Genomic DNA, 17,607 nt, shown 5'->3' with positions numbered 1-17,607 from the left:
AACAGTATAACCATATACAAAGACTCATGCCTCTGTTTTTCTAGGAAACTGATAAACAGAGACAGAATCTTACTAAGACTTGCACTCTTAGAAATGCAGGTAAAGAATGAAATGTACTGTTCCTGCTTTACAGAGAGGAAATGGGGACAAACCAATGAAATCATCTCTTTGTGACAGTGCATAAAATGATTGACATTGCTGGAACACAGCCCTACTTTAGTGTGTTCCTGGCCTGTACCTTAATCAGAAAGTCTTCCTGTCCTTTCAGTTTACTTTTCTGTCTGTTTGCCTAATTTGGGATTTAATATGCCAATGTTACACTTTGGGTGTATAGGGAGTCCCATGACTTAACACTTATTGAAATGAGATCTGCTGAATATTTAGTCTTTTTGTGGAAATTTCTTGTGTAGATAACATTGAATATGTCTACATACCCTGGATTTTTAGAACTATGTCAGTGAGAAAACAGGATTATATATGTGTTTTTTCCTTCTCTTTCTGTTAGGATTTGACGGGTCTAGAACAAATGCTAATAAATTGCTCTAAAGCTCTTCCTGCCAACATTACTCAGATCCATGTTATTCCTCCGACTCAGGAAGCATATTATGATCCAAATCTGGTAAGACATATTGGTCTTAAAAATACTTGTTTTCTTTGATATGTATTTATTGTGCTTTAAAAGCTCGTCTGATTTCTAGAGGGAAAGTATTTATAAAAATTACTACTTGTGTGTATATGAAGTGTTACAAAGTAAAAATTTTACAAGCTACTTCCTAACTTAAACCCCGTTAATTTTCTTTAAAAGTAGAGAAAAACTGAGCTTTAGAATGTTATTACAATTGGGATTTTAAAAGTCCATCCTTGTTAGGAAAATTTACTGTTATGAACCAAAAAGATAAAGATCAGTAACCCTCTGATTAGAACTCTCTGATAAGTCTTTATCTGAATTATAACCCGTATATACAAAACCAAAACAAAGTAAAAAAACCCCACCAAACTACCAGCTGGACATCTGTAGAATTTGAAGACTTTAGACTCACGTGTTTTAATATCCAAAAATGGGCTGACAGGAACCTCATGAAGTCCTCCCAGGAGAGGTGCAAAATCCTGCTCCGGGAAGGAAAAGCCCCATGCAGGAGTATTATGCTGGGCACTACCCAGCTGGAACACAGCTTGGCAGAAAAGGGCCTGGGGATCCTGGGGGACACCAACCTGAACATGAGCCAGCAGTGTGCCCTTGCTGCATAGAAGGCTAATGGTAGCCTGGGTTGCATTACACAAAGTGTTGCCAGCAGGTCAAGGAAGATGACCCTTCCTTTCCACTCAGCAGTGGTAAGGCCATATCTGGAATGGTGGGTCTAGTTCCAGGCTCCTTGGTACAAGGGTCACATGGACATACTGGATGGAGTCCAATGAAGGACCGTGATTGAGGGGTTGGAGCATTTCTCTTATGAGAGAAGATAGAGCTGGGGCTGTTGAGCCTGAAGAGTAGTCTCAAGGGGGGATCTCTTAAATATATAAAAATATCTGAACAAAGGGCACAAAGGAGACAGAGCCAGGCTCTTCTCAGTGGTGCCTGGTAGCAGAACCAGAGTCACTGAGCATAGACTGAAACACAAGTTTCCCTCTGAACATCATAAAACCATTTTTTTTAATGTGCGAGTGACCAAGCACTGGTGCAGGTTGCTTGTTTATGGACAGCGTCCCTCCTTGGAGATATTCAGATGATGTCTGGGCATAGTCCTGAGCAACTGTGACCAAGTAGCCCTGCATGAGCAAGGAAGCTGGACCAGATAAACTCCCAAGATCCCTTCCAACCTAAACCAGTGATTCTGTAAAAAAAGTGATTCTGTAAAAACTGAGGTCTTAGGACTAGATGTTTCTTAATTATTTCAGTTGTAAATTTCTATTTTAATGATTAAATTCTCATCAAAACTTGCTGGAATTTAGATCTGAGCTTTAGATCTGATGCTAATAGCTAAATTGCTTTTACAATGATAATTCCTACATCAACCCATGCATTTGAAAAAAGTGTGGATGTATTTTGCAAAATGGATGATCTCACGTTTTATAGCTTCAAATCAATACATTTTCAAAGCAAAAAAAATTTGAATATAGAATTACTATAGAGTAATAGAGTATCTATTACTTTTGGATAATAGAAGGCATTATGCAAATCATAGTAAATCATAGTAAAGAGATCTGCAAAATGTGTGTAGATAAATGTGTATGAACATTGACTTTTTTCCTTTTTCCTTCCCTCTGGAGATCTATCCTGCCTTGTATCAGGTTATGTTATGAAGTTTTAAAAATATTTTTCCCTAAGTCTGAATTACAGCAAAATTCTATATCAAGCCATTCTGTCATCATGATTTGAAGAAATGAAAGTATGGATTTGAGAATCCTGTACAGTATGAGGACCTTTCATCCAGTTCAGCCTTACTTCACTTTGCCTCTTTATGGCATTCAATTCATTCTGAAAAATTTTGTGAAGTAGAAAACTTTGAAGAATAGTAGTAATTAAAGGATAGCTGTGATGAATATATTATAAGATGAGTTAAAAATAAGTCTCAGTGATTGGGAACAATGTCAAATTACTTTAATCTTTTTGGAAAGTCAGTAAAATATTACTAATCTAAGCAGTAATGCCTAATGTACTAATGTTATCAGTCAGTTCAAATAGTGACAAAACAGTGTCTGTGTTCATCACAGAGGCTTAATTTGTTTTTAGTTCTGTTATCTGCAACAGTTATATTTCTAGGAATGAGCCTACTACCATGGAAATATCCCTTAAGAATAGGGATTTTATTTTCCAGAATTGTTTTAACATATGTATCAGCTGTTGTGCAGAGTTTGCCTGGCCAGTGTTACTGGTGGCCTTTATCAGAGGAATATCTGTCAAAAGAGTTAGAATTTCTGAATATTTTATTGAGAATGAAATCTAGAAGTTGCAATGTTTTTTGCCAAAAAAAATCCGTAGTTTTCATATATTACTTGTATGCATAGGAAATTGTGATGTTATACACCAGTATTGTTTTGTTTTTTCCCTCAACAGTTAATCAAGAAACTAATGCTTTTGATTCCAGGAGAGTAAAGTGTATGCAGGCCTTTCTAACTGTAATACAAGTTTTTCTACAAAGCACATCTTTATAACAGACTCTCTGTTTTTTAGTAACCTATAATCTAAACAGTGTTTTCTTGCAGCCTCCAGTAACCAAAAACCTAGTGACTAATTGCAAACCTGTGACCGACAGAATTCGTAAGGCATACAAGGACAAAAACAAATACAGGTATGTTGTTGCAGTCCTGTGAAAAGCTATGTTAGGTTTTGTAAAGCCATAAGAAGAGGATAAATGCATACATAGCCAAAGATTGTATGTGTATGCTAACAAATCTCAGCTTGATTTATTTTAACAGTGGAGCTAAAGAAACATAGTTATTAATTTATGTCTATTTCACTGTGCAGAATGATGTGGTTTGTTATTTAGTAGACTAAATATTTCCGTGTTACTTGTGCTGTCTTGGGCCATATCCTAATTTTTGTTGTACAATAGTAAGCCAGAGTATGTCTAGATGGCTGTATAAACTGACTGCGTGTAATGAGTGAGGACAGTTAAAGTAGCATAAAAAGGAGGAAAGAGCTGGTCCTGTACCTAGAAGTTGTAAATCTACTTCATCCTTTCTTCTACTGAAGCATAAAAAAGAAAACAGAAAAAGCATTTTAGACCTAACTACCATGTTTTCCTATGAGGAAGAGGAGTGATAGGTAGGGAAGGAGATGAATAAGAAAAACTGTTCCATCCCCCTTGGAAAAGGGCAGAACAAGCCACAGTCATGACCATAAGTTTGTTTGAATACTTGTATCTGCAGAGATTTGACTGAGATCAAATCTTTCAGGTTCTCTCAAATCTTTTTCTCTGAAATGGGAAGTGGAGGGACAAGTACCAATCTCTTTCTCGTGATCAGTGATGGGACTCAAGGAAATGGCATGAGGCTGAGTCAGAGGAGGTTTAGGTTGAATATCAGGAAAAAGTTCTTCACCCAGAGGGTGATTGGGCATTGGAACACACTTGCCAGGGAAGTGGTCACAGAACCAAGCCTGTCTGATTTCAGGAAGCATTTGGACAGTGCTTTCAGGTACATGGTGTGACTCTTGGGGTGTCTGTGCAGGGCCAGGAGTTGGACTCAACCATGATGAGCCCTTTTCAATTCAGCATATTCTGTGACTCTATGAAACCTGCAAACCAGTTGCAGGCCAGTGAGGCTGTTTTCTGGCTGGAGCTTACAGCCTTGGCTCCTGTTCTCACCAGCAGCATTGGGCAGGGCCAGGTGGTCTCCAACACACATAGTTGGTGGCTACAAACTCAAAACTGTAGAATGAAAGAAGGTTGCAGATGCTGCTTAGGGCAACTTTGGGGCATTATTATACATTAATTTATGGAACATCCAGTCGTGCTGTAAACTTTGTAATTCATTCCCTTGCCAGAAGAGTTACCACTAAAACGGAAAAGCTGACCAACAAATGAGGTTGAGAAACATTAGGGTGGGGGCAAGGATTTGCTGTACTTAAACTGATTTATGGTAATATAGTTATATCATTAGGGTATGTGCTAAATGATTCTATTAATTTTGTGAGCTTCACAAATGGAGTAGATTGTCTCCATTGTCAGCAAGGTGTTTTCTTATATCAAGATAAGAAAGGTGAAAAATGTAAGTGTAGTCCCACTAGTAAGACTGTTAACCTGAGGTCAGATGCTCATAGTTTTTAAGCTTTCTGTTAGAATTCAGATCTTCAATTTATAGGTGGTTACTGATAAATCTACAGGAAAGTGATTCTGTGCAAGAGCATTGGCCAAAAAAATGTAAACATATTGATAGAAAGCAAATGGCAAATTCTAATGAAGATTGGCCAGTCAGATTAGAAATGTTACTAATTTATGTTAAATTCAAGATTAATATTTATTGAACCAGACTTCAGGTTGTTTTATTAATGTATAAATATTATTTTAACATTAAGGTTTGAAATCATGGGAGAAGAGGAAATTGCCTTCAAAATGATTCGCACAAATGTTTCTCATGTAGTTGGTCAGCTGGATGACATACGAAAAAATCCCAGGTATCCTGTTTTGTGATTCACTGTGATGAAGTTGTGAGGTGGTTTTAATTTTCTCCTTTGGCTGTTTAAACTTTTTATGGGTTAAAAGAATAATTTATTGTCGTATGTTTCTAAACAAAGCTAAGACCAATTTGAACCAAAAGTAATTCTATTTTTTCTATTTGACTGAAGCTAAGTGACTCCTCTCTGTTATGTTAGGGCTTATCTGCTTTGTGTAGGTATTTTATACTAAAACTTGAGTGTGTATTATTTTGTTACAAAATCAATTTTGCATATACATTGTGCTTTCATGCTCTTTTACAACATGGCAAGAAGTATTAATATTATTTCATTTTTTAATATTTGATGAGAAACAGGTAAAAGGTGGAAGGTAGTCCTCTGTTTTTCACTCTGCAGGGGTAAAAGGTTTAGGTACTCAAATCTGAGAGTAGAGTCTGTAGTGTTGAATTAGGCTCTTGAAATGACTGTGATAAATGGAAAAAATCTGTGTCCTGGAATACATTGCACAGCAACCACCTTGCAAAGCAAAGGGTGCTGTGTTTGGGACTCCAGTCTGAAACTGCTTCGCAGAAGCCTTTAACTGTAGACCTGAGTCCGTTGCATAAAACTGGGGTTTGAGAAGACATTGTGAGATAATTTAGTAGCTAAATGTCTTAGAAATGGGCCAGCGCCTCCACTTTTCTCCTCTCCTTCCTTCTCGTGATTCCACACTTTTATCTTGCATCTTGCTTCTGTCTCTAGAAAACTAGAGTTCTCTACCAGTTTAACGAGTTTGGCCTCAAGAAGGGGTCTGACAAGTGTCAAAAGACAGAGCAAGGAGAAACATAGAACCAGGTACCTTGGGCCAGGGAAAGTGAAACCTATTTTGGTCACAGCAAGTTATTGGGTAATCTCAGGTGCCTTTAACACTGAACCAGTATTTGTATTTCTAGATAAAGAGCCGGTTTTCACTTTCCTCTCATACTGTACTACTTTTACCAGGTCATTCATTCAGAAAGGGAAATGCTAGTCTTGAGACATTTTTCAGCTGAAGGTGGTTTGTATCTATTGCTACGCCTTACAAGAGTGCCTTCTGGCCACATAACTCCTGCATTCCAGTTCCCACAATGACCCATTTCAAAGGAAAAGTAGGCAGTGCTCTAGCTCATCCTTCTGCTTTCTCTTTATTCTCTATTTCTTTGTCTGCTGGCTAGGAGGTTTTTTTTAAAGGTAGGTGTGATTTCAAGCCTTACCAGGCCCAAAGAGGGCACATAACGTGAGTTTCTCACCTTCAGTGTTGAAGTCCATGAGGTGAGGTTGAGTCAATTACGTGGGCTGTATTCCTGCAAAATATAGCACAGTACTCTAGTCATACCTTGTTAGCAGAGGAGAGCTGACACAGTTATGTAGGCATGCCATTTCCTTCTCTTTGCTATCTTTTCCTTGCATATAAACCAATTATTACACACAGTCTCTAAAAACAGATATTTAGTGCCTGTCTTGGAACAAACTAAAAGTATCATTCACTTACTGATCTGCTAAAATGTTTGATTTGCATCCTTAAGGCAAAGTGAGCATTAGTCATCTAGGCATTAATTCTGGAATATCCAAAGGAATGTCATGTTTGGTTTCTTTTGAATGAATTAAAACAGTCTTTCTGTTAGAAACAGGCTAATATCCTCATCACTTCCATGTGCGGTGGTTTGGTTTGCTGTGTGTAGCAACCTCTCAGTCTGTAAACTGCATCTCTTTTAGATGAAGCTAAACAGGGATATATATACTCCAGGAGTGCAGCTACTGCATTCCCAGGGCTAATGAGCTGCCAGTCCAAGGGACAAGGTCAGGGATAGTCCAGAGTGAGCTCCCAAATAGCTTATAGTGTAGACATGATTGCCATAACCAGCTGCTTTGCATGGTATTACTTGATAGGGTAGATAGAGCCTGCTCATTTTTGGAGAGGCGTATTTTGTTCTTCTCAGATGTAACAATTCGAATGACTGTTTATCCCCTGCACGTAACTGTCTAGAGCAAGGTTAACAATTATGCCAGATTCAGGACATTACCATTCACTGGTAATTCCCTGTGTGGGCTGCTACACATGCTATAGGGTTCTGCTTATATCCAGCCTCGTGTAGGAAGTCTGAACTTTGCTCTTTGAAAGAGCATACCATACTATAGAGAATACAGCTGACCAGAACTACTTATTTACAAAGGTTAGCAATGACAAGGCATATGTCACCAGATATGATTTCTGCCTCTGGGGAAAATGTAGGGGTCTTGTATCTCACAATATAAATAAAGCACATAACCTTGCCCATATGTGGGAAGAGGAATTTTTGTAGTTGAGCACCAGGTCAGAGTGGCCAAGGGTACACGGCAGTCTAGCACACTAACTGCTCCTTTAGTTTCAGGTTTTTTGCAGTAACTTAAATAGTTGCATGTTTCATATATGAGAAATTACTCTCTGCAAGAGGCATTATTGGGAATGTGCTTATTCAGTCACAGTGATTTCCATATAAATTCTATCCAGATTGTTGTTGCTTGTATTTTGGTTGATTATACAAGTCTAACTTTGGATCTATGATTCAAGCCATGTCTTGTCCAATTTATATAATGTTCTCAGTAATCCAAAGCCTGGGGACCAAGCTTTGCTCTCTCTTATACAATCTTCTGTAGTTTTTATGTTGACTTTTTCTAAAGAATGCAGCATACACAGTAAAATATTATTAATTGAGTATGTTTACCTCCTACAGTGGAGCTCACTTTGTTATTTAAGGTACTTTACTCATGGTAATTTAAAACTATAAAAATCCTTACACAAATCATAATGCTGTTTACGATGGGCATACTCTGGTGCCCATTAGATGGCAGCATTATATAACTAGAAGAGAAATGTGGCCTGTCACTGGATTCCTCAGAGGTTTTGACTTGCTCTCAACCTTACTCCTATTAAAATTAAAATCAAATTAATTTAAAATAATGCAACAATAAAAAAATAGATCAATTTGGTTTTAAAAGGATACTTTTTCTAAAAAGGACTCTGTATTATTGGTTTGCCAATACCTTTGCCATACTACTAAAGAAATATTCTAACAATTTCATCTTGTTTTCTAGAAAATTTGTTTGCCTAAATGACAATATTGATCACAATCATAAGGATGCTCAAACAGTGAAAGCAGTGCTTAGGGATTTTTACGAATCAATGTTTCCCATACCTTCCCAGTTTGAACTGCCAAGAGAATATCGGAATCGTTTCCTTCACATGCATGAACTCCAAGAATGGTATGTTACACAAGTTGTTTTCAAGGTATCACACTGCAACAGCATATAATTTGGAAGATATTGGTACAAGCCATTTCCCCCCCAGTATTTTCATGAAGTGAAAAAGATTTGGTTAGAGTAAAATTTGAGGTCTGCAGGATTTGGGTTTTTCTGGTGCTTAAATAGTCATTAATGTTTTATCAATTGGCCCTAATCTACTGCAAAGAAAATCTACTGTTGTTTTGTTTAAGTAATTCAGGAATTCTGGGTTTCTTTAAATGTTAAAAAATCCCAAACCGTCTTGATAATAATCAGTAAAGATATATGTGTGTCTCACTTGTACATAATATGTGAAACTTTTGTGTGTTTATCTCTTGCCATTTTATAAATAACTTCAGAAATTGGGGTAGTTGACTTGAGAATACAAGCAAAAGATTGACAGATACAGTGACAGAAATGAGACAAGACTAATATAGTAAATCTGTTGCTGATCAGCACATTATGAAAAATAGCCATTAATAAGGAAAGCTAAAATATTAGAGGAACTGTAGAAGGAATCAGAAGGATTGTAGGTGACAAGAACAGGTGGGGATTGTAGTGGCAGAGGGAGCAGGGGGCAAACCCATTTCAGCAGTTAGCTTTAGAAATTTGCGCTGGAGGAATAGACATTATTGGCTCCCTTTTTGAGAACCTCCATCAAGACTTTTTGTAGCTTCAGAAAGACACTTTGAATTGCTTGTAGCCAAAGATGAACCTACCAGGGTGGGTTAAAGCATGCTGAAGTGCTGGTGGAAATCAAAATGGTTTCTGAATCACAGGATAGCCCAGGTTGGAAGGGACCTCAAAAGATCATTTGATCCAACATTTCATGGGAAACACTTCATGTGCAGATGTGGCACTTGGGGACATGCGTTAGTGCTGGACTTGGCAGTGTTCACACAATGGTTGGACTTGATCTTAGAGGTCTTTTCCAACCTAACTGATTCTAAGATCTCGCACTGTGACCAGTCACATCTTGGAAACTTCCAGTGGTGCAGACTGTACCATGTCCCTGGGGAGGCTGCATCCAGAATGATTGTTTTCACTGTAAAAAAATTTCCTTGTGTCAAGACAAAACCAGGTTGTACGTGTTGCCCCTTGTCCTCACCATGAGGCTTTTCGTGAAGAGAGCCTCTGTCCTCTTTTTAGTCACCCTTTAAATCCTGGAAAAAAAACTTTCTTTGCATGTTTTGTGGAAAGTCTTTAAAGTTTGAAAATTTGAATTTATAATATATGAAGCTGTTTTTTCTCTTTCCTTCTTTCCTTGTCCAGGAGGGCATATAGAGACAAGCTCAAATTCTGGACCCATTGTGTTCTAGTAACACTTATTGTATTTACAGTCATCTCATTTTTTGCTGAACAGGTAAAGTTAATGTATTATCAAATTTATATAACACTTAACAGATTGTGGAATCTTCAGGATAACATCAGATGTATTTTTTTATATAGGTTTTGAAGAGTAGCTAGGATTTTTTCCTTCATAAAAGAAGTAATGATGTTATATGAATAATGATTAGCTGGCTTCAATTTTTAAGTCATCATGTTGAGAGTCCTTGAAAAGAGAGTCATATGGGGGGAAAGAGTGGTGTTCCCTTCTCAGGTGCCTCGTGACTGTCAAGTTCATCATCAGTGTGCTAAATTCGGAAGCTTAAAATCAGTATTTGTTTTTGAAATTCTTGGTCTATTAACTTACATATTGGTAAAAGTGCAAAGTAAATTAGCAGGAAGGGAACTTAAGTAATAGCGATACTGTAGTCCTGAAGAGAATCTTAAGGTATTTAGAGGCCTTTTCAAAATCTGTTCCCTATGTAATTGCAAAGACTCCTGTTGGATTCAAAAGGTTTTTAATCTGACTCAAAGGGGAAAAAAAAAATGCCACTTCTGCAAGCTTAAAATGGCTTTCTTGAACATGATTAGTCCTGCTGAACTCAGAGGGAGTCAATGGAACAAATCACATGGGTAATTCTTTGCAGGTTGGGGCCTTAAGTAACACTTTCCGTGGTCTGATGAAGAGGGTGTAATTCTTGAAAGGTTGGCTTTTGATTATTATTTTTTTTCCCACCTGTGACTTTTGCATGACTCTTTCCCTTGATTTTCAGTCTTTTGTATATATTAGAAAACTCCATCAGTAACTTGGTTTTGGAAGGGGATACTCAACTCAGTGTTACAGTTAGGAATATAAATACTGTTCTAAGATGCCAACTTTGTGTTGATCTTTTAGAAACTGAATGGAGCCCAGTGTTAGTTTAAATACACAAATTTCCTTTAAAATAACCAGAATATAGGCATACTTTCTGCTTATATTCTGATTATTAGGAAGGGCAGTGGAAATGTGCAGACCTAATAGATGAATTTGAGCAAAAAATATTTTTCCTGTGCAATGGAAAAGAAAAAGTACAGTATTGACTAAATTACTGTAGATGGTACAGGTTTTATAGTTTCTAGGGTGAAAACCTGACCAGCTGTGGACCTTTAGCCCAGCAGAGAACTACATATTGTATTTTTTCTCTCCTCAGCTAATTGCACTTAAACGAAAGATTTTTCCAAGGAGAAGGATCCAAAAAGAAGCTGGTCATGAACGAATCAAAGTGTAGAAGAGCTTTATTTTGGAGATCAGTCTACCTCAAGATGTGATTAAGCATTTTAAATCTCTTTCATAAGTGTCTTTTCTGGTTTAACATTTAACTATGTTGATATGAAGAAAAAAATCATGCATCTACAGTTAGAATCTCTGCAGTACTTTCATGATATAAAAGCTGTTGGAGCTGTGACATTTCAAAAGAACAAAAAATAATTGCCGGAAACCTGTACATAGGCAGTTTTCAACAGATCTTACTTTATGACTCTTAGTTCCATGGCCATGTTATCCTTTTTTATAAAAAGGGTTACCTAAATAAATGTAACTGCATTTATTGCAGTGGATATTGCCAACGAGATAAAATGTTGGAAAGAAATGTTGTTTGGGATCAGCGTAACAAGTCTTTGATCTTGCATTCCAAAGCATTTTGCAAATTTCTGTCATTGCTGCTTTTTTTAAACCTATGGGGAAATTGAGAATTATGTAACTTGTCATTTAAATTTAGTAGACATTTAGAGATGTTGACATTCTTTAAAGCACAGTGACAATTCATCTCCCTATTTGTAGTATTTAACTGGGATTTGGAAGAAATGTATGCTAATAAAAAAATTACACAGTAATAAAACATGTAATGGTTATTTGAAAGGTATTTTATATCTGGTGTATTCTACTCCAACGAATACAATGATGTTATTTCTTGCCTTGATTACAAAGAGAGGGTTGTAACACAATGAAAATGATCAAGGAATAATATTTTACAAGCATTGTAAGTATAAAAGCAAAAGTGCCTCTCTATATGAATGGGTAACAAACTTTTAAAGTAGAAAAGTATGGGAGCAGTGTTTCACTACGGAAAACAATATTTGTACTGATATACAAAGCTTTGGTGTTTTTAAATTTAACAGGGTTTGGCCCTGCGTTTTGCTGAGACATCAGAGTAATGTGGTTTTATGTAGGAAAGGGTACTGAATCTTTTCAAGCAGAAACTTTTGGTGGTGTATCTTCAGTTAATTGTGTTAACAGTATTCAAAAAAGCATTAATTTTTGTAATCAGATGATGTACAAAATGTATGTGCATATGTATTGTAAAATACTTGGTTTGCTTTGAAATTAACTAAAATGTGCTAAAAGTTTTGTCTGTTGTTTCTGTTTTTAAGTAAACAAAAACTCGCCCATTTTGATAAATTAGCCAGTAATGTATATGAAAGCTTATATTATTTTTCCCTTTAAAAAACTCCAACTATAGTAATTTACTATTATTTTGAAGCATGAATCTGTTCTCAAAGTGGAATGAAGCTTTTAAGCACTATAAAAATGCAAGCACTTTGAATTATATTTCATGCTAACAATATATATTATGCTGAAATGTAGAATATAAATAAATAGTTTAAATCTGCAGTACTTCAGCCTAGCAGAAAATGAGACATTTCAAGAAATACAAGAAAGCTTTGATAACTTCTTATGCTTGAAAATACTAGGTAGATTTGAGTTTGACTGGGATTTTTTTTTTTTTTAAATTATATTTGACGTTCTAATCAAGATAGTTGGAAAATACTGTTGAAATTTTCAAGGCAGTTTTTCTTAATGAAGTTATGTATAAATAAGCAGATTGCATAGGTAGCTCAGCTGTCACTGCAATTCCTTTTTGTTTAGGCAAAGCTTCTTTGTCCCAGCCATATGTCCCACCTTCCCACTGCGTTCCTGGCTGGGGGGACAGAGCAAGACCTGGGATGCTGTGCAGTCCTGCAGCACCCCCAGGACTGCTGTGAGGAGAGTCAACTCCACCCCAGGGAAAACTTAAACTTGGTCAAGGATGTACCAAGTAAAATTTCTCAAGTGGTTGGGGTTAATGAGAACATTGGAAATTGAAATAGCGTTAGGGTTCTTCTTTAATTTAGATTTGGTTTTCCTAAGGAAAAAGCAGAATACCTTAACTGGCTGAGGGCAGGAAATGACAATCTGAAATATAAAACATGAGGCAGAAAAATATTGTCTGTTTGCAGTGATTTATGGAAAAATCCTCCTGTGCTACCATACCATAGCTACATACACCAGAATACTTTCTGAAGGCCTTTTGTTATCTGAATGATAAATTAAAGCTATTTCGGGCAAAACCAGGTGAAGGTAGGTGAGCCTTAAACGAGTTAAATGCCGAATGAGCGCGACGTGCCCGGCCCGGCCCGACCCCTGCTCCTGAGGGCGCCGAGTGTGTCCCTGCCGCGCTCCGCCCGCCTTCCCGCCTTTTCCAGGGGGAGGAGGCGCTGAGGCGGTACCGCGTCCCGCCGTGCCCGTCAGCCTTTGTCGCCCGGGATAGCCTCGGGAGGAACGTGAGGGCTGCGGGGGCCGCAGAGGGGCTTGGGGCGAGCGGAGTTCCCTCCGCTGCGGGAGGGTGAGAGGCGCCCTGTCCCTGCCCCCTTGGGTGCCCTCAGGGTGAGGCGGCTGAGGGCCCGAGTCTCCGCCGCTGCTCTGAGGTGGAGACGGGTGCGTCCCCGCGGTGAAAAGCCCCACGTAGGAAACTCACAGAAGCCCCGTTTTGTTTCATGTCTTTTTTCGGGTCAGGGTGAAAAACAGAGGTGAGTTTCTCAAAAAAAAAAAAAAAAAAAAAAATTACACAGCTCGGGATTGAGGATCCTTGAATCGGCTAAAACAGGTACACGGCATTGAACGAGGGCTGCGACGTGGCGAGATCGTTTTACGCCTGTGGGGGGGACTGGGGAGTCCTGCTTTGTAAACTGCTTTTCAGGACAAAGCGTCTGTGTGTCAGATAAAATACGTGCTTGCAGTAAAATGTTGAAGTGCTTTGGCAGCCCAGAAACAGGCACAGCCGGATACCGCACCAGGACTCTCCTCCTTATGTCATGTTTTCAACAATCACAGTAGTTGAAAAGCAGATCGAGTGTTGAAAATTCTCACTCATTTGAGGATAATTTTAATGCAAGGACTTTTGATTTTTCCAGTTAATAATTGAAAGAGGTTTTGCTTTTGTTTTCCAAGACACTTGTAAGGTCTAAAAATCTTCGTACCACAGAGGGAAGTATCAACCTCAGAAAAAGCTGGGTATTACAAAGCAGTGTTCCTTAGCTTAGTGTGGTCATGTTACATAGATCCATGTAATCTGTGGTTAAAAAATATTTTCACAACTGTGGACAAATAATTAAAAAAAAAAAAAAAAAAAAAAAAACACCAAAAACAAAAACAAAAAACCAGAAATAGGAAACTGAGGTGTGTGAGAGCTGTTAATGTTCTGGTGACTTCACAGTCATGGAAATTCAGAAGACCTCTACTGGAGTTCCCAGTTTCACTGTGTGAACTTAATTTTCAGATCCATCTGTGCCCTGGCTTGTGGAAAACCTACATATATTTGTAGCTGTGTTGAATTGTATCTAGAATGAGAAGTTTACCCACTACTGAGTCATGTCTTGCTCAGTTTGGAAAACAGGGTACTAGCAGCTGATATCTTTCCATATTCCAAGAAATTCTGTTATTTTTAAAGAATTTTTAAAAGGAAATGTCATGTGACACTTAACTTGAAATACCTCATAGCTCTTGCTATCAGAAAAAGATAATGAGAAGAAATATTTTTTTAAGAGGGTAGTGTATGTGTAAAATGTTTGCCAACATAGAAATGGCATTAGTTACATTACAGAGTGCAGAGGCATAATAGCTATAAAGAAAGATAATTCAGAAGCCGAAAGTTGCCCAGGACTTTTAAAAATGGCATAAGCACTTATATATTTGTCTCTATAGTGCAGGATGGCTTGTACAATTATGGTTTACCATTTCTATATTTTGTAAAATAGAATACTGGCATAGCTTGTGGGGAATGTAGTACTGGATATGACAAAATGTATAATAAACATGCAAGGTGAGCAGGCAGGCACCTTAAGAAAACGGATAATTTACTTCTTTTTCAGCAGAATCAAGTGTGTTCCTATTAGCCCTGGCATTTTTTTTATTGAGTTCTTAAAACACCCCTGAGCACCTCAAAACTAAACCAGTTTGACTGCTTACATATCCTTACAGGTGGAGACTGTTACAGAGGTATCCATGACAGGTCCATGTAAGCATGAAAACATATTTATCTTCAAATTATTGTGGGGAAAGTTATGTAACAAATACAATATACTGTTTCAGCAGGAAAAGATCTCATTATGGCACCATCGGGAAGAAAGCATGGAGGAAAAGCTGCTAAACCAGCACCAGAAGAACAGACCCTACCTGCCTATGACTTTGAGGAGGATAGAAAAGAACTGAGTGGATCAGAGGAAGATATTAGAGAAGGTGCTTATATGCCCTTTTTTAGCACATTTTTAAAATGTGAACTTTATCACATTCCTGACTGTGAACAGAAAGACTGTGTCAGCCAGTGTCTGAGCAAGCAGGGTTTATAATGCTTAAGACAACCAGCCTCCTACTGTGTGGTTTTGATTGGTAAGGAGAGAACCCAACAGAATAGCTCTGTGTAGTGCACTGTTACGTCTTGAAATTACAGGTGGAGTCCTCAATAGAGTAGAATGTTGCTACATGATTATGTTACCTTATTTTAATGCCATATCCTTCTGTCACCTGGCTGCACAGAACACTGTGAGAGCGGGACAGAGCAAAGAGCTCTGCCTGCTTGTATGGAGTACTGAGTCAGATAAGGTAGCTGGAGTCTGGCAGGTTTAAAAGCACTTCAGGAAGAATCTGAACCAAAGAAAAGAAGAAGGAGAGAAAGCTGAGGCAAAAAGAAAATAAATCAGACAAGGGATTCTTGTTTAATTTTGAGGGAGTGTCATAAAAAAGTGGACTTTGCTTAAAAATACACTTTTCATTCATCACATGCTAGTTTTTTGTAAAGTTTGATGCAACTCCACTTCTGAATTTTATCTTTCAGCAGTTATCTCTGGGCTTGTTTCTTATTCATTTCTCCCCTTCATTTGTTTAGACTAAATTCCTGTTCCACTTATCCCTGCCTTTAACAGAAATCTGGTAGCCAAGGATATTTTTTTTTTTCAAAGTAATATAAATACATATTTGAGATTTTTCTTTTTAAAAGTTTGAGAGCATTTCAGGGCTCATTGTACAGTAAAAATCTAACAGATTGGGCTTTTTCGATTTTTACGTTATTTTTACCTTTCTGGTGATTGTTATATTGTGGGTTGCGACTAATGGGGTAGTAGTGGACAGGGAAAGTAAAACAGGTTGGGACCAGTGTAGAGGAACTCAAGGCAGTGCCAGCTCAAATCTGGCTTTGCAGAATAATTCACCACCATCTGTCAACTCCAGAACCAAAATTTTAGGAGCTGCATGTGTTATTGACAGGAACTGAGACCCATGAGACATGTTCAGAAAAATGGCATTACAGAAAAGTAACTACACTTTTAATAACTTGAACCACCTGCACAAAATAGAAGGTATTTTTGTAAGTATTTCTGTAATTTTTCTAAAGGCGACACACCAGTAATGGACAAGCATGGAAAGAAAAGACCTTTGGCGACTACTCATGTGGTTCCAGATGATGTGGGGTAAGGTTAGGTGTCTAAGGCTTTTTTTTCCAAAATAAGCAAGTAGATACCAATTTCAGTTATTCACTATGTTTGTTTTGCTTTGTTTTTGGTTTAGTTAGTATTTGATTCAAAATCAAGTGACAGACAATACAGCAGTTGTAGGTAAAAAAAGAAAATGTAACATTTTAAAATTAGTAATTCTGCAGTTTCTTTGTAGATATTTTTGAACACAAATGAAAATTTGATATATTTGTGTGAGTTTTTAAAATATTTATTTCTTTTAAAAATATTTGTTTTATCCTAAATTGTTGATAATTTCATTAAATTCCATTATTTTTTTCCTCTGATTTTAGTTGCTTGAAGATATTACCAGTACTTTGAATGATCCAAATATTGCATGAAAAATAAATTATTTTTACAGATAAATCTTATTAAATTTAATAATTATGGGCAGTGTAAATGTAATAAGAAAGTGTATGCTGAAATAGTTTTGTAGGAGATTACAGCTGTTGAGTTGAATATATTGCTTTTACTGTATTATACCACTGCCTTCCACACTGCTGTTATCATCTTAAAGGTGCTGTAAAAAGAACTTGATATTATTTACCTTGGATTTTTCTTACTGTGCCAGTCATGCTATCTGGGATGGTACAGACTTGTTTCATTTGATGTTCCAAATACTATTTGTGTTTTCTTTTTGCCTAGGGAATAATCAATCTTATTTACTGAATGCCCTCACTCAAGACCCTTTAAATGCCTAATAGTGTTTTTTTACTGGAGAGTAAGTTAATAGATTCCAGTATTTTTTTTTAAACAAGCAAATCAGTCTTAAAAAGAGACCTCTCACAGGAGGAGAAAAGGAGTATAATTATTTTATCTTGTAGAGCAGTAGCAGCTCTGTGACTGCTTACAAGTAATAGGCACGTGAATAAAATTAGTTTTAAGCATATAAAACAGGTCTTACTCTAAAGCCAGAAAACGGGCAAATAAAAATTTGAAATGCTGTTTTCTAGGGGTGAAGTACAGAATATGCTGGAAAGGTTTGGAGGTAAGTACATTTACATTCTAATAAATTAAAAAAAAAAAAAAGTTGCAGAATTGGCAGTAATTTCTTACTGTAACATAACTTTCAAGACTTACATAAA

The 17,607-nt window shown here is 37.2% G+C and overlaps 2 protein-coding genes across 8 annotated transcripts in view; both read left to right on the top strand.

Annotated features, from left to right (window-relative positions):
* The window catches only part of GNPTAB (N-acetylglucosamine-1-phosphate transferase subunits alpha and beta), a 44,239-nt gene extending 32,132 nt beyond the window's left edge, over positions 1-12,107 (top strand). For 2 of the 3 annotated variants that reach the window (XM_027743796.2, XM_039383257.1), the window contains exons 16-21: positions 506-619; positions 3,205-3,290; positions 5,018-5,116; positions 8,210-8,377; positions 9,668-9,758; positions 10,912-12,107. In XM_027743796.2, the coding sequence (XP_027599597.1) occupies positions 506-619; positions 3,205-3,290; positions 5,018-5,116; positions 8,210-8,377; positions 9,668-9,758; positions 10,912-10,989 (636 nt within the window). In that variant the 3' untranslated portion in view covers positions 10,990-12,107. Of the gene's footprint in view, positions 1-505; positions 620-3,204; positions 3,291-5,017; positions 5,117-8,209; positions 8,378-9,667; positions 9,759-10,368; positions 10,427-10,911 lie in introns of all 3 variants that reach the window. The other variant, XM_027743797.2, reaches the window with a different exon arrangement.
* Positions 12,108-13,229: 1,122 nt separating this feature from the next.
* The window catches only part of SYCP3 (synaptonemal complex protein 3), an 11,326-nt gene continuing 6,948 nt past the window's right edge, over positions 13,230-17,607 (top strand). The window contains exons 1-4 of one of the 5 annotated variants that reach the window (XM_027743811.2): positions 13,230-13,300; positions 15,108-15,254; positions 16,405-16,480; positions 17,476-17,510. In XM_027743811.2, coding sequence (XP_027599612.1) covers positions 15,125-15,254; positions 16,405-16,480; positions 17,476-17,510 — 241 coding nt within the window. In that variant the 5' untranslated portion in view covers positions 13,230-13,300; positions 15,108-15,124. Of the gene's footprint in view, positions 13,301-13,368; positions 13,547-13,605; positions 13,624-15,107; positions 15,255-16,404; positions 16,481-17,475; positions 17,511-17,607 lie in introns of those variants that run through there. The other 4 variants (XM_027743810.2, XM_027743806.2, XM_027743805.2 and 1 more) reach the window with 4 other exon arrangements.

This window comes from Pipra filicauda, unplaced genomic scaffold (genome assembly GCF_003945595.2).
Source record: "Pipra filicauda isolate LSUMZ 115617 unplaced genomic scaffold, ASM394559v2 scaffold2_size9829703_pilon, whole genome shotgun sequence".
Lineage (NCBI taxonomy): Eukaryota > Metazoa > Chordata > Aves > Passeriformes > Pipridae > Pipra > Pipra filicauda.
This window is presented reverse-complemented; position numbering and strand designations above follow the sequence as displayed.